The sequence below is a fragment of the Globicephala melas genome, chromosome 2 (assembly GCF_963455315.2).
Source record: "Globicephala melas chromosome 2, mGloMel1.2, whole genome shotgun sequence".
Lineage (NCBI taxonomy): Eukaryota > Metazoa > Chordata > Mammalia > Artiodactyla > Delphinidae > Globicephala > Globicephala melas.
Genome location: NC_083315.2, coordinates 77,481,308 through 77,498,932, shown reverse-complemented (window position 1 = coordinate 77,498,932; position 17,625 = coordinate 77,481,308). Strand labels below are relative to the sequence as shown.

The following is a 17,625-nucleotide window of genomic DNA, read 5'->3' as shown; positions in this document are numbered from 1 at the left end:
TGCATTATTTTTTTTTTTTTAGAAATATTCCATTGTTAATATCAGAAGCAATGCTTTTTTTCTTTCGACCTATCGTGACACCCTGTATAGTACTCTACACGTGGCAAATGGTCAAGGAGTGTTAATGCACCAATCAGAGCATGACAGATACCAGTTTTGGCAATGAAGAGTCATACCATAATAAGATTATCAGCAAAAAAGACCAGATAACTATAAGCAGGGTGGAAAGCATAAACATGTCCTCCTTGTGGACAATATGCAAATAACTCAAATAAAACAGTTCACCAGTTATGTACCCAAGAATCAGGAAGAAATTCATATCAGTGTCACTAACAACAGGAAAAATAACACATGACCCAGCAATTCAACCCCAAAATATGAACCTTAGAGATACACTCATACACGTATATCAGGAAACATAGCAAGAATGTTTATCAATTGGTTATAGCAAAAACCTGGAAACCACACTAATATCTATTAAGGAGGATAAATACATAAATTATGGCATTACAGCATTTGCAGATGAAGGGAAAACTATGCATCTGTAAAATGTCTTATTACAGATCGACCTTACAAATATAACATTAAGCAAAGAGCATGTCACAGAGGAAAGTATTCAGAGTGCTACTACTCTAATAAAATCAAAAATATGAAAAAGGAAACTACTATGCTTTTAGGGATACATACATACATGATAAAAATTTTTAAATAAGAAAGATAAACACAATATTCAGGACAGTGGCTACTACTTGCAGGGGAAGAAAAGGAGATGCTATTGGGGAGGAGTATGAGGGGTTTTGAAGATTTTGGTAATATTCTAGTTCTTAAGTTGAGTAAGAAGTGTACAGATATTCATCTTATTATTTAAAATAAAGATTTATATTAAACATATTTTTTGTATGTCTATTTCATGATTAAAAAAACACCAATACTAAATTTCACCTGGTCCTATCTAGAAGGAAAACAGATCTGTAGCAACAGAGGGAAAAAAACAGAAGACATTCCCTATTCTATTAAAAGAAAAAAAAAGGCAAAAATACAAACAGAAAACAAAAAGCTCTGTGACTAACCAAATCTGATAAGCAAATCATCAACATCTGTCATTCAGCCTTACAAAATTACATTGCCAGTTAGTGCTGAAGTCTCCCTTGGCTGCAAAAAAGTACCTTTGCCTGTTATGATACTAACTAATGATTTCAGCTGCAATATCTTCAGTTACTAGTATAGTTATCACTTCTTGACAGAAAAAAACAAAGTGTTGTATAGTCCAACACTAAAAATAGATTCTTTAAAAAATCCAGTTTCCATGTTAGCTACAAAATGAATAAAACTGTTTAATTTCTTTTTTGGTGCTTCTGTTTGGTAACTGATAAGCTTTGAATATATAACACTGTTCTTACACCTTCATATTCAAATCTTACCAGTGTAAAATGTAAACGTAAGATGCTAAAAAGAAGGTTTGAAATAAAGTTCCAAAGAGACAAATTAGGAAAAGGATAGGATTTCAAGACAGTCTTTAGGAAATCAGGAATCAGAACTATCCTTTTATAAAAATAAAATCAGGTTATATTTGCTTTTTGTCCCTCTAAGGACTGGCAATCCTTCAGAGGACTTTACTTCATCGGTGTAGAGAGGATAGCTTTCCTTTGTAGAATAGTGGGGATAAGGGAGAGGATGGGATGTCATAACTGGATACAGGTAACCCCAAGAAATCCACTGGAGTGAGGAGGGGAAGGCTCCTGAGCCTGGGACTACCGACCAGGGTACAAGGATGAGTGTGAGGGAAGGCCAGACAAAGAGGCTGACTTTCCTGCATCTCCTGCCATGTCAGGCCTTGAGGAAGACCGTGAATCTGCTGAGAACTGACAATCCCAAGAGGTGCCTGGGAGAATAGAAGGGTAGAGAGTAGCACCAGGAAAGAGGGAAAAAAAAATTCTATCTGTCCACCATTTTGCCCAGAGTCTCCATAACCATCCCCAAAGCATCCCTCACCTCACAGATCCCCAGCCCACTTTTCCTTGCTGCTCTACTGAAATATACCCTTGCTTCACATTTTACACTCGTACAATAGAACTCACCAATCGATTTTCATCAAACACTTCAAAAAGAAGCCGGTGCTGCTGAGGGTGAACCTAAGTAAGAAAAAAACAACCTTTCTTTAAAAACAAGTGAACATCGGAACTATATTCAATATCTTGTAATAACCTATAATGGAAAAGAATCTGAAAAATTATGTGTGTGTGTGTGTGTGTGTGTGTGTGTGTGTGTGTCTTTGCTGTATACCAAAAACTAACACAACATTGTAAATCAACTATACTTTTAATTTAGAAAAAGTGAACATCAACCCACAAACACTGAGAAATAAATGTTTGAAAATGTTACCATTTCCTAATTCCTGTTACTTACAATATATTTTAAATTTCACAAGATACGTAATATATACAAAGCTCAGACCAGTCACAAGTCACCCATTTTCTAGTAATTTTTCCATAATGACAAAGTGGATTTGGTTGCTTATTTTTCCATTTTTTCTAAAATAGAATAAAAGAAAGTAAGATAAAATTTCTTTTTTTTTTTAGCCACACAGTTTATGGGATTTTAGTTCCCCGACCAGGGATAGAACCCACACCTTCCACAGTGAGAGCCTGGAGTCCTAACCACTAGACCTCCAAGAAATTCCTGAAAGTGAGATAAAATTTCAAAAAATTACATATTTACAAGCACTTAAAAATACAGATTAGATTTTAACTTATTATCAATTTTATGTACTCACTTTTTATTTATCAGGTTAGAAATACCCAAAGTGGATGCTGATTTTATGGAGACTAGTGTTCTGAATCCTTTTAGTACTGACTTGATAAAACCAATCTTGTTTATACTATGTAAAGTACATAAGCAGTCAAAAAGTATACACTGAGTTTTCACTTACTGTTTATATCTTATAGCACGAGTAAAATTAACATGCAGTAATTTATTTTTCAAAGCTAATGCTTTTATCTTTGCTGAAATGTTTCAATATCAAGTTAATATCTACTAAATATCAAACACAAAGAAAATCTTTAATAATTTGTTATACCAGAGGTTAAGATGATGTATGAAACATTCTCACATTTAAGTTGATATTTTCTCTATGATAAATATATTACATTAAACACTGAGATATTTTAAAACTTTGGTTTACATGTCAAAAGTATCGACAGCCTTCAGAAAAAAGTCCTATATGTGTGACAATGATATAGAGATACCTAACCCAATGTCCACTCTCCCTTATGTTCTTCTGAGAACATAATCCTAATTTTACCTGCAACAAGTGCCCAGGGTCACCACACTGCACAACTCTTAGGGATAGGGGCATTAATTTTTTTAAATTGAAGTATAACATAAATTCAGTAAAGTATAAAGTTAACTAACCTTAAATATACAGCTTGATGATTTTTCATACATGTTTACTGTGTCATCATCACCGAGATCAAAATATGGAACACTCCATTCTATTTTATGTATTGTTTTCTATATGAACAGTGCCCTCTGGACTTGTTCAACACTGAGACTCTCAATAAGACTCTCTAAAAAAGGTTCCCTTGGGCTTCCCTGGTGGCGCAGTGGTTGAGAGTCCGCCTGTCGATGCAGGGGACATGGGTTCGTGCCCCGGTCCGGGAGGATCCCACATGCCGCTGAGTGGCTGGGCCCGTGCGCCATGGCCGCTGAGCCTGTGCGTCCGGAGCCTGTGCTCCGCAACGGGAGAGGCCACAACAGTGAGAGGCCCGCACACCGCTATAAAAAAAATAAATAAATAAATAAATAAAGTTCCCTTGCACCCGGGGGCGACCAAAAAGGCCAACCTACCAGCGGTCACTGGGTGGGACTTCTGGAAGAGCTCTTTATTTCTTTCTTTATTTAAAGATTGAGTATGCTTTTCTTTTTAAAAAAAATATTTATTTGTTTGTTTGTTTATTTATTATTGCCTGCGTTATGGCTTTATTGCTGCACGCAGGCTTTCTCTAGTTGCAGCGAGCAGGGGCTACTCTTCGTTGCGGTGCGCGGGCTTCTCATTGCGGTGACTTCTCTTGTTGCAGAGCATGGGCTCTAGGTGCGTGGGCTTCAGTAGTTGTGGCACATGGTCTCAGTAGTTGTGGCTCGCGGGCTCTAGAGCACAGGCTCAGACATTGTGGTGCACAGGCTTCGCTGTTGTGCGGCATGTGGGATCTTCCCGGACCACGGCTCAAACCTGTGTCCCCTGCACTGGCAGGCAGATTCTTAACCACTGCGCCACCAGGGAAGTTCCTGGGAGAGCTCTTTAAATGGGGCTGACTCAGCTGGGAGAGATGTCGCTTTTGCCCTTTGTACTTCTTTTTCCTGTGTGGAACTTGGTTAGGACAGCTGGCACCCCTACAGTCATATTGTAACCATGGGGCAACTATGAGGACAGAAGCCCCAATTAAGGGCTATATATGCCACGGGGATAGAAGAAACAGTGTTAAGACAATAATCTCTTCTAGGAGGATATAGAGGACATTTTGGGGAGGAGATAACGCTTGAGCTAAGACTTGAAAGATGGGAAGAATTTGAATAAGAAAATATAGATAATATTCACAGCAAGGAGATAGCAGGAGGAAAGGCATGGGGGCAGAATGAGCATGCTGTAAGGAGATCAACTGATAAGAACATTTTTGTGTTACAAAGTGGTAAGAAAAATTTGGTTAGTCAGTGTAGAGCCAGACTGAGGGCACTGATATCCAGAAAAGGAATGAAGACTTGATTGGTATGGAAGAAAATTAAGCTTTTAAATGAAAAACTGATACGATGTAGATCATATGTAAATATTATTTTGTCAGTGATACATAAAATAAATTGGACTAGAGAGAGACCCTGGAGTCCACAGAGACTGTGGCTCTAGTAACTCAGGTATGAAGTGATGAGAGCTTTGCCTGTGATGGTCCCAGTGAGACTAGGGAGGGAGACAAGAACATGAAAAATATTTTGAGGGAAAAAATAAAAAGTCTCAATGTCTAACAAAATACCTGGCAGACAATGTAGATGTTCAATGAATATTGCTAAGAAAATAGATATATGTGACTTGAATAGGCCTCTGCTGTCCTGGTTCAGACTATAATTAATAGCTTCCTAACAGGATGCTCTAACTCAACTATCTTACCTTTTAAATCTACCTTTTCTATTACAACTGGAGTGACCTACCTAAAAGATAGCTTAGGCCATCTTTACTGCCCTTCTCAAAAGCTGTTCCCAGTGGCCTAAAGCATAATATTCAAATGCCTGAGCATGGAATGATGCTTCCTGATCTGAGTCCAATTTGCCTCTCCAGCCTTGTGTCCTGTAACTGTCGCCTGCCAACACAAATACACATACACCCTATGCTCTAATCACACTAGAAACAGTCTAATCACTGCTTACTGCGCTTTCTGATCTGTACTTCTGTACATGCTAAGGTCTCTCCATGCGCAACACCTTCTCAGCTCAACACGTCCAAAATCTACCCCTTGTTCAAGCCTCAGCTCAAACGTCAACTCCGCCCTGAAGTCTTACCTCCCGTCACTCCCCCTCCTCCGTTTCCAGTTATTAAAAAACTGACTACATTCTTCCATTTATGAAGTTAATAATATGTAATAGCTCTCTACTGAATTATAAAAACACCATAAAAGACTTGGTTACTTGTTTTTTAAGGGGGGTTATATCAAAGGCACACCCTAAGTGCAAGAATACAATTTAAAACATGTGGTGAGAATTCTAATTCAAAATGGCAGCCTGAACACAAATATTAACCCTCTCCCTCCTGAGATCCTGTTTTCATAATAGCAAAGGAGTTTGTAAAAGGTATTAAAGCGTCACAGCAAAGATCATATGCACGTGCAAGGGCCACCAGCAGGCAAGCAATTTCCATACCTCCCTAGGAGGGAGATGAAGTGGGGATGAAAGCAGGCTTCTGAAGAAACTGAAAACTATTAAAAGAACAGAATGTTGAAGCAAAGAGGTCAATGGCCCAAATGAGAGAATATTCCTATAGCACCTAAACCTCTAGTAAACACATTTACACACAGACACATACACATTATTAGAGTTTCTCTTTGTGTCTGATTTCAGGTAGAGGTTCAACAATAATGCAACCATCAGCTCTTTTTTTTTTTTAACATCTTATTGGAGTATAATTGTTTTACAATGGTGTGTTAGTTTCTGCTTTATAACAAAGTGAGTCAGCTATACGTACACATGTATCCCTATATCCCCTCCCTCTGCGTCTCCCTCCCACCCTCCCTATCCCACCCCTCTAGGTGGTCACAAAGCACCGAGCTGATCTCCCTGTCCTATGTGGCTGCTTCCCATTAGCTATCTATTTAACAGTTGGTAGTGTATATATGTCCATGCCACTCTCTCACTTCGTCCCAGCTTACCCTTCCCCCTCCCCATGTCCTCAAGTCCATTCTCTACGTCTGCATCTTTATTCCTGTCCTGCCCCTAGGTTCTTCAGAACCATTTTTTTCTTTTTTTAGATTCCATATATATGTGTTAGCATACAGTATTTTTCTCTTTCTGACTTCACTCTGTTTGACAGACTCTAGGTCCATCCACCTCAGTACAAATAACTCAATTTCATTTTATGGCTGAGTAATATTCCATTGTATATATGTGCCACATCTTCTTTATCCATTCATCTGTTGATGGACACTATGGTTGCTTCCATGTCCTGGCTACTGTAAATAGTGCTGCAGTGAATATAGTGGTACATGATTCTTTTTGAATTATGGTTTTCTCGGGGTATATGCCCAGTAGTGAGATTACTGGGTCATATGGTAGTTCTATTTTTAGTTTTTTAAGGAACCTCCACACTGTTCTCCCTAGTGGCTGTATCAATTTACATTCCTACCAACAGTGCAAGAGTGTTCCCTTTTCTCCACACCCTCTCCAGCATGTATTGTTTGTACATTTTTTGATGATGGCCATTCTGAATGGTGTGAGGTGATACCTCATTGTAGTTTTGATTTGCATTTCTCTAATGATTAGTGATGTTGGGCATCCTTTCATGTATTTGTTGGCAATCTGTATATCTTCTTTGGAGAAATGTCTATTTAGGTCTTCTGCCCATTTTTGGATTGGGTTGTTTGTTTTTTTGATATTGAGCTGCATGAGATGCTTGTATATTTTGGAGGTTAATCCTTTGTCAGTTGCTTCGTTTGCAAATATTTTCTCCTATTATGAGGGTTGTCTTTTCATCTTGTTTATGGCTACCTTTGCTGTGCAAAAGCTTTTAAGTTTCATTAGGTCCCATCTGTTAATTTTTGTTTTTATTTCCATTTCTCTAGGAGGTGGGTCAAAAAGGATCTTGCTGCGATTTATGTACAGAGTGTTCTGCCTATGTTTTCCTCTAAGAGTTTTATCCTGTCTGGCATTGCATTTAGGTCTTTAATCCATTTTGAGTTTACTTTTGTATACGGTGTTAGGGAGTATTCTAATTTCATTCTTTTACACATAGCTGTCCAGTTTTCCCAGCACCACTTATTGAAGAGACTGTCTTTTCTCCACTGTATATTCTTGCCTTCTTTATCAAAGATAAGGTGACCATATGTCTGTGGGTTTATCTTTGGGCTTTCTGTCCTGTTCCATTGATCGATATTTCTGTTTTTGTGCCAATACCATACTGTCTTGATTACTGTAGCTTTGTAGTATAGTCTGAAGTCAGGGAGCCTGATTCCTCCAGCTCTGTTTTTCTGTCTCAAGACTGCTTTAGCTATTCGGGGTCTTTTGTGTTTCCATACAAATTGTGAATTTTTTTGTTCCAGTTCTGTGAAAAATGCCATTGGTAGCTTGATAGGGATTGCACTGAATCTGTACATTGCTTTGGGTAGTAGAGCCATTTTCAAAAAGTTGATTTTTCCAATACAAGAACATGGTATATATCTCCATCTGTTTGTATCACCTTTAATTTATTTCATCTGTGTCTTATAGTTTTCTACATACAGGTCTTTTGTCTCCTTAGGTAGGTTTATTCCTAGCTGTTTTATTCTTTTTGCTGCAATGGTAAATGGGAGTGTTTCCTTAATTTCTCTTCCATATTTTTCATTGTTAGTGTACAGGAATGCAAGAAATTTCTGTGCATTAATTTTGTATCCTGCTACTTTACCAAATTCATTGATTAGCTCTAGTAGTTTTCTGGTGGCATCTTTAGGATTCTCTATGTATAGTATCATGTCATCTGCAAACAGTGACAGTTTTACTTCTTTTCCGATTTGGATTCCATTTATTTTGTTTTTTCTTCTCTGATTGCTGTGGCTAAAACTTCCAGAACTATGTTGAGTAATAGTGGTGAGAGTGGGCATCCTTGTCTTGTTCCTGATCTTAATGGAAATGGATTCAGTTTTTCACCATTGAGAACGATGTTGGCTGTGGGTTTATCAAATATGGCCTTTATTATGTTGAGGTAAGTTCCCTCTGTGTCTACTTTCTGCTGGGTTTTTTTTATCATAAATGGTGTTGAATTTTGCTGAAAGCTTTTTCTGCATCTATTGAGATGATAATATGGTTTTTATCCTTCAGCTTGTTAATATGATGTATCACATTGATTGATTTGCACACATTGAAGAATCCTTGCATTCCTGGGGTAAACCCCACTTGATCATGGTGTATGATCCTTTAATGTGCTGTTGAATTCTGTTTGCTAGTATTTTGTTGAGGATTTTTGCATCTATGTTCATCAGTGATATTGGCCTGTAGTTTTTTTGTGACATCTTTGTCTGGTTTTGGTATCAGGGTCATGGTGGTCTTGTAGAAGGAGTTTGCGAGTGTTCCTCCCTCTGCTATATTTTGGAAGAGTTTGAGTAGGATGGGTGTTAGCTCTTCTCTAAATGTTTGATAGAATTCGCCTGGGAAGCCATCTGGTTTTGGGCTTTTGTTTGTTGGAAGATTTTAAATCACAGTTTCAATTTCAGTGCTTGTGATTGGTCTGTGTATATTTTCTATTTCTTCCTGGTTCAGTCTCAGAAGGTTGTGCTTTTCTAAGAATTTGTCCATTTCTTCCAGGTTGTTCATTTTATTGGCATACAGTTGCTTGTAGTAATCTCTCATGATCCTTTGTATTTCTGCAGCGTCAGTTGTTACTTCTCCCTTTTCATTTCTAATTCTATTGATTTGAGTCTTTTCCCTTTTTTTCTTGATGAGTCTAGCTAATGGTTTATCAATTTCGTTTATCTTCTCAAAGAACCAACTTTTAGTTTTATAGATCTTTGCTATCATTTCCTTCATTTCTTTTTCATTTATTTCTGATCTGATCTTTATGATTTCTTTTCTTCTGCTAACTTTGGGGTATTTTGGTTCTTCTTTGTCTAATTGCTTTAGGTGTAAGTTTAGGTTGTTTATTTGAGATTTTTCTTCTTTCTTGAGGTTGTATTGTATTGCTATAATCTTCCCTCTTAGAACTGCCTTTGCTGCACCCCATAGGTTTTGGGTCGTTGTGTTTTCACTGTCATTTGTTTCTAGGTATTTTTTGATTTCCTCTTTGATTTCTTCAGTGATCTCTTGGTTATTTAGTAGTGTATTGTTTAGCCCCCAATGTGTTTGTATTTTTTACAGTTTTTTTTCCTGTAATTGATATCTAGTCTTATAGCGTTGTGGTTGGAAAAGAAACTTGATCCAATTTCAAATTTCTCAAATTTACCAAGGCTTGATTTGTGACCCAAGATATGATCTATCATGGAGAATGTTCCATGAGCACTTGAGAAGGAAGTGTATTCTGTTGTTTTTGGACGGAATGTCCTACAAATATCAATTAAGTCCATCTTGTTTAATGTATCATTTAAAGCTTGTGTTCCCTTATTTATTTTCATTTTGGATCGTCTGTACATTGGTGAAAGTGGGGTGTTAAAGTCCCATACTATGATTATGTTACTGTCAATTTCCCCTTTTATGGTTGTTAGCATTTGCCTTATGTATTGAGGTGCTCCTTTGTTGGGTGCATAAATATTTACAATTGTTGTATCTTCTTCTTGGATTGATCCCTTGATCATTATGTAGTGTCCTTCTTTGTCTCTTGTAATAGTCTTTATTTTAAAGTCTATTTCAAAGTCTATTTTGTCTGATATGAGAATTGCTACTCCAGCCTTCTTTTGATTTCCATTTGCATGGAATATCTTTTTCCATCCCCTCACTTTCAGTCTCACTTTTCAGTCCCTAAGTCTGAAGTGGGTCTCTTGTAGACAGCATATATATGGGTCTTGTTTTTGTATCCATTCAGCCAGTCTATGTTTTTTGGTTGGAGCATTTAATCCATTTACATTTAAGGTAATTATTGATATGTATGTTGTTATTACTGTTTTCTTAATTGTTTTGGGTTTGTTTTTGTAGGTCTTTCCCTTCTCTTGTGTTTATTGCCTAGAGAAGTTCCTTTAGCATTTGCTGTAAAGCTAATTTGATGGTGCTGAACTCTCTTAGCTTTTGCTTGTCTGTAAAGGTTTTAATTTCTCTGTCGAATCTAAATGAGACCCTTGCTGGGTACAGTAATCTTGGTTGTAGGTTTTTCCCTTTCATCACTTTAAATATGTGCTGCCAGTCCCTTCTGGCTTGCAGAGTTTCTGCTGAAAGATCAGCTGTTAACCTTATGGGGATTCCCTTGTATGTTATTTGTTGCTTTTCCCTTGCTGCTTTTAATGATTTTTCTTTGTATTTAATTTTTGATAGTTTGATTAATATGTGTCTTGGCATGTTTCTCCTTGGATTTATCCTGTATGGGACTCTCTTTGCTTCGTGTACTTGATTGACTATTTCCTTTTCCATAGTTGGGAAGTTTTCAACTATAATCTCTTCAAATATTTTCCCAGTCCCTTTCTTTTTCTCTTCTTCTTCTGGGACCCCATACTTCAAATGTTGGTGTGTTTAATGTTGTCCCAGAGGTCTCTGAGACTGTCTTCAATTCTTTTCATTCTTTTTTCTTTATTCTATTCTGCTGCCGTTATTTCCACTATTTTATCTTCCAGGTCACTTATCCATTATTTTGCCTTAGTTATTCTGCTATTGATTCCTTCTAGAGAATTCTTAATTTCATTTATTGTGTTGTTCATCATTGTTTGTTTGCTCTTTAGTTCTTCTAGGTCCCTGTTAAAAGTTTCTTGTAGTTTCCCCATTCTATTTCCAAGATTTTGGATCACCTTTACTATTACTCTGAACTCTTTTTCAGGTAAACTGCCTACGTCCTCTTCATTTGTTTGGTCTGGTGGGTTTTTACCTTGCTCCTTCATCTGCTGTGTATTTCTCTGTCTTCTCATTTTGCTTAACTTACTGTGTTTGGGGTCTCCTTTTCACAGGATGCAGGTTTATAGTTCCCATTGTTTTTCATATCTGCCCTCAGTGGGTAAGTTTGGTTCAGTGTGTTGTGCAGGCTTCCTGGTGGAGGGACTAGTGCCTGTGTTCTGGTGAATGAGGCTGGATCTTGTCTTTCTGGTGGGTAGGACCGCATCCAGTGGTGTGTTTTGGGGTGTCTGTGAACTTAGTATGATTTTAGGCAGCCTCTCTGCTAATGTGTGGGGTTGTGTTCCTGTCTTGCTCGTTGTTTGGCATGGGGCGTCCAGCACTGGAGCTTGCTCATTGTTGAGTGGAGCTGGGTCTCAGCGTTGAGATGGAGATCTCTGGGAGAGCTCTCGTTGATTGATACTACATGGAGCCAGGAGGTCTCTGGTGGTCCAATGTCCTGAAGTTGGCTCTCCCACCTCAGTGGCTCAGGCCTGACACCCGGCCGGAGCAACGAGATCCTGTCAGTCGCACAGCTCATCACAACTCCACAGCTGAGGGCAAGGGGTTTCTCTCAGCTCCAGGTTGCAGTGCTCCAGGGAAGTGTTCAGATTGGCTTGCCTCCCATAGACATCCAGAGCAGTCTGTACAAAGCCACAGAGCATCTCACGTCTCACTCTCTGATCCTCCTTGCTCTATCGATTTTGGAGCTGTTGCCCCCATTTTAATCATGAGGCTTTAGAGCTCTGTAGCCAATGCTATTAGAGCTCAGCCTGTCATCCCATGGATCCCTTCAGCATTTTTGTGCACACCTGCTCCCCAAGCACGTGCTCTCTCAACAGCAGCAACTGCATCTTCTTCAACCATCAGTTTTAATATATAAAATATAAATAACTAAAAATGTAACATGTTATTGTTGAATGTTTAGGATTTTCATATATAGAAGCAATAGATGATTACCAGAGATCACAGATGTAGAAACAGAAAAACTGTCCCCAGAGAAAAGAGATACTTAAGAAACACCTTTAAAAACTGTAAGGTATATCCTTAGAAAAATTTGGGAAAGTCTTGCATCCATAAAGCTAAAATAGGGCACTATAAAAAGAGGCAAGGAGTGATGTTGCAACTAAAAATAACTGTTGAATTCAAATATAAGCAATTTTAGGTAAATTTGCAGAAATATCCCAAAATGTAGAGCAAAAAGCTAAGCTAAGGAAAATATGAGAGAAAATAAAAAAGAGGATTTTCTGAACAGATTCAGTGAAAGAATTAAGCCCTAATGTCCTAAAACAGAGGTTACAGCTTATGGACCAAAGCCAGCTAGGCACTTGCTTGTTTTTGTTTTTTTTTTAACAGCCCATAAGATAATAATTTTTTTTACATTTTAAAATGGTTACCTTTTAAACGGCTATATAAGTACCTACACAGTAGCCTCAATTTTTGTCTCCTGCCTGTGTGACACCTATGAAAAAGTTTACTGGCCCTTTATGAAAAAGTTTACTGACTCCTGTCCTAAGACATTTAATGTATGTTATCTATTGATATATCTCATATATCTAGGATCGTACTCAGTAAGACCATCCTTGGAATATGTGAGGAAAATATCACTCAAATCATTTTCTGTGTTCTGTGGTTCACATGAGGAATTCTGACTGAGAAAGATAAGAATCAGTCTAGGTAACCCTGCACCCAACTAGCTGGAATCGCCAAACAATAATACAAACAGAGGGAAGGAAATTATTAAAGAAATTATTCACACAAAAATTTTCAGAGCTGAAGGGAAACAGTAGTCTTTAAATTGAAATGCTTATCAAAGGCCCAATACAATGACACTGTACACACAAGGTATAATACTGTGAAATTTTAAAACACCAGGGTAAAGATAAATCATCACATTTTTCACAGCGAGAGAAGGATCACCTCCAAAGGAACAAGAAGCAGCCTTTTCAATACCAATACCATACTCAAAGTTGATAAAGCACTGTCTTCAAGCTTCTGAGGAAAAATGAGTTTCAACCTAGATTCCTATGAGGGGCCAAACTACTGGCCAAACACATAAGTTGGCGATCTACTACTCATCTATCATAGCTGGAAGCCAGTTTGGGACAGGGATGTGTGAGTTATTCAGCAGGATGGGAATAAGGACCAGCATGACAAACAGAAACAGTTAAACAGGGGTTCCTTCTGGGAAGCAGGAATAGGAGGGGAGAGGTTGGGGCACCAGAGGCTATTGCTTTTCATTATAAGCCCCTTTATACTATCTCATTTTAAAGCTATGTGTGAATTCTTTGATGAGATGATTGTTTTTTAATTTATTAAAAATAGGAGTAAAGCTATGGTCATAAAAATAGAGTTTACAGGGTCATATTTATAGGAAAGGTGTAAGAAGAAGAAACAAAAATTAAAATATTGAGATAGGTTTTTTGAAAAATGTCTAAGTCTATAAATGCATAAAAGAATAGAGGAAAAAAACACTTTCCAGAGGAGTAACCAAATTCTCAAAGAAGGACAAAGGTATTAACAAATATCAATTTATTCTCTGGTATTCGTAAAGAACCTGAAGTAATGCTCCTGGAAATTATGCTGGTGGTTGCAGGAAAAATAACAACGCAGTCATACTTTTTAAAAAGCTTTATAAAGATATAATATATATACCATGTACCTGACCCACTGAAAATGCACCATTCAATGGTTTTTAGTATATTCACAGAGTATGCAACCACCCTCGCAATTCTGGAACATTTTCATCACCTCAAAAAGAAGCCCCATGCCCTTGAGCAGTCACTCCTGATTTCCCAACTTCCTCAGCCTCAGACAACCTCTAATATATTTTCTGTCTCTATAGATTTGCCTATTACAGACATTTAACATGAGGTGAATCTTACAATATGTGGTCTTTTGTAACTGGCTTCTTTTACTTTGCATTATGTGTCCGAGGTTCACCCGTGTTGTAGCATGTATCAATACTTCATTCCTTTCTATAACTGAATAATATCCCACTGTATGTATATACCCCAGTTTGTTTATCCATTCATTTGTTGATGGACCTATGGGTTGTTTCTACTTTTTTTTTTTTTTTTGCGGTACATAGGCCTCTCACTGTTGTGGCCTCTCCTGTCACGGAGCACAGGCTCCGGACGCGCAGGCTCAGTGGCCATGGCTCACGGGCCCAGCCACTCCGCGGCATGTGGAATCTTCCCGGACCGGGGCACGAACCCGTGTCTCCTGCATTGGCAGGCGTACTCTCAACCACCACACCACCAGGGAAGCCCTGTTTCTACTTTTTGACTATAATTAATAATGATGCTATGAGTATTCATGTACAGGTTTTTGTGCGGACATATGTGGTAAGTAGATTTTAAAATAAAAACTGTGTAAAAAGTAAAATGAACTAGATAAGTATTTTTACAAGCTTTAAGCGTTATATAAATAGAAACTATCTTTGCATTTTTATCTACATATTTTATGTTCTTCTAATTTGTTTCTCTATACAGTTATTGCTAATCAACAAATATAAAAATGAATTATAGATACACAGCCATGGGAAAAAAACCCAAACAGTAAAAAAAAAAAAGATACTCAGTATAGTGAATTATAAATCTCTCACCCTTTCCCCACCCTCAGAGAAAATACTGTGAACAGTTTCTTGGACCTTCTAGAAGTATTTTTTGCAAATACCAGCATGTGAGAAAGCTGTTCTGTTTTTACACAAAAAGGTACATCATATATACAATGTTTTGCACCTTTGTTCCTTCATTTAATATATTTTGAAACTTAACATCCTATCAATACATATACCTCTGTCTCTTTTTAAACAGCTGATGAGGATTTCATTATATGGCTACACCATACCTTACTTAGTGCTTTATTAATGGGGCACCCCAGCCTTCTTCCTAGCTAACAGAATTCTGATTTTATTCAAATAATGGATGATAATGTGTGTCAGGGATACAGGCAGCTACTCCCTACCCCGACCCCCCCCCCCCAGGAGCTGACTTCTGATTCCTCTAAACCTCCCGGTAATTCCACTCTCTTTACTAATGACGGGGTTAGAAATACACACACAACATAATTCCGGTCCAAGAGACATGAATCAAAGTCTCCTAGGGAAACTTTTGGAAAAGGGTTCTTCACTTTTTAAAAGAGACATGTGAGAAAACATTCTCCCTTTTCTACCTCTGGACATCATCATGGGAGGCTATGTCATTAGGAACTGCTGGAAGCTTCCTGTGACCAAGGACAGAAAGGCAAGAGAATCCCAGAGAGGCTAGGATTACTTGAAGCTGAAAGCATCCTAAATGATACACTTCAGAAGGGCCTTCCCTAAATTCCCTACATTGAGAGAATCCCCTCAAGTCTCTAATATCCCCTGATACTCACTCCATAGCACCCAGTGTTTTCCCTTGACAAGTCTCAGCACATTGGTAATTCTTTTGAGAAACTAGTTTATAGGGGTCCACAGCAGACAGTAAGCTTCGCTGAGGGTAGGGACTGTGGCCTCACATTAATAAGCATTAGCAAAGTGACTGGGAAAAAATATCACACCAATTTTTTGTGTGTGTGCGGAGGTGGAGGAGTATAAATACATGGATAAAAATACATAGGAAAAAATACCAGACTATCACACAATCAGTGGTGGCATTATGGAGATTAAGTTATGGCCGATTTTTATTTCTCTTTCTAAAAATATCTGTGGTGTACAAGTTATGTTGCTTCTGTAACATAATACTAATATATTCATGAACATATACACATTTTGTAAATATAATATGATTATGAATATTAAAGATATAAACTGAGCACCATGGGTGTACAGGGAATGAAGTGGGGCTTTTTTCAGATGCTCATACACTACGCTGATGCACAGACTATACAATGTGTACATTGCTCCTAATGTGTCAAACATTTTTCCCTCCTGATAACTTGCCTCCCTTGGTCTCATATGAGCAACTATAAGTGTAGATTTTACTATAATTTTCTATTGAGCACTAACTTCAATTTGGAGTCTCCTCTATTTGTTAATCTACCAGTAACAGTTCTCCACAAGACTTTCTTTGAACTTCACGTTTTCTCAAAGATATAAAGGCTCCCTTCAACTTCTGGCCACAATTTCCATCTGGCTGAATGCCCAATAATCAACATTTTACTGTACTCTGTTATCTCAATAGACATTTTTATGTGAATACATTCAATGGAAAACATTTTGTGCTATGTATAATGATATAAATGACAAGAAGAAAATAGAGGACTGCACATAATTATGTCCTTTGTACAGCAAGTATTAAATCGCCATGTGTTTTCTATATCTAGCTGTGATGAATTAGCATTGATCCACAAAAATTTATCTAGTTACCCTTGGAATAAATTTGCAAATTTCTGATTAAAATAAATGCACGGCCTATGATCCCAGAATAGAGGAATACTGGCTAGAACATTTGGCAACAGTGAAATTATAGTAAAAGAAACAATGAGTTAAAGGCAGTAAAGTACTGAGCCAGGTTTATCATCTACAAATGGCCTTCTTTCTTATTTTTGTAGTAACATCTCTAACTCAAGAGTAGTACTGACTTTCAAGTATCCATTCTAAGAAAAAATCAAGATGGTAAAAAATAATGGGAAGATTTTTAATTAGTTTTTAATTAAAATTTTTAAAAATTTAATTACAATTTTAATTCCTCTAATGGATAACCACATTATCTACTTCTACCCACACTTCGATATTCCTTTCATCCCTGATATTGTTCATCTGAGTTTTCTTTCTCCATTTTTTCCTCCTTTTTAAATTAATTAATTACTGTATTTACTTTTGGGTGCATCGTGTCTCCGCCGCTGCACGCGGGCCTCCCCCCCCTCCCCAGGTGCAGCAAGCAGGGGCCACTCCTTCGTTGCAGTGTGCAGGCTCCTCACTGTGGCGGCCTCTCTCGCTGCGAAGCACGGGCTCTAGGCACGCAGGCTTCAGCAGTTGTGGCACGGGGGATCAGTAGCTGTGGCTTATGGACTCTAGAGCGCAGTCTCAGTAGTTGTGGCACACGGGCTTAGTTGCTCCGCGGCATGTGGGATCTTCCCGGACCAGGGCTCGAACCCATGTCCCCTATATTGACTGCAGCATTCTTAACCACTGCGCCACCAGGGAAGCCCTGAGTTTTCTTTCTCTCTTATTAGGGCTTGCTATGGTATAGCAATTTTATTAATTTTTTCAAAGAACCACCTTTAGTTTCATTTACTTTCTCTACTTTTTATCCATTTTCTATTTTATTGACTTCCATTCTTATTTCCTTCCCTCTACTTTTTTTTTTTTTTTTTTTTTGGTGCTACACGGGCCTCTCACTGCTGTGGCCTCTCCCGTTGCAGAGTGCAGGCTCCGCACGCGCAGGCTCAGCGGCCATGGCTCACGGG

At 38.0% G+C, this 17,625-nt stretch overlaps 1 protein-coding gene across 2 annotated transcripts in view; it reads right to left on the bottom strand.

The window, feature by feature from the left end:
* NEDD4 (NEDD4 E3 ubiquitin protein ligase) overlaps positions 1–17,625 on the bottom strand; it is a 159,452-nt gene that overhangs the window by 111,230 nt on the left and 30,597 nt on the right. For both annotated transcript variants that reach the window (XR_009562990.1, XM_030878760.2), the window contains exon 5: positions 2,079–2,132. Coding sequence is in view for 1 of the 2 variants with exons in the window: in XM_030878760.2 (XP_030734620.1) it covers positions 2,079–2,132 (54 nt within the window). In the remaining variant the exon portion in view is untranslated. The remainder of the gene's footprint in view (positions 1–2,078; positions 2,133–17,625) is intronic.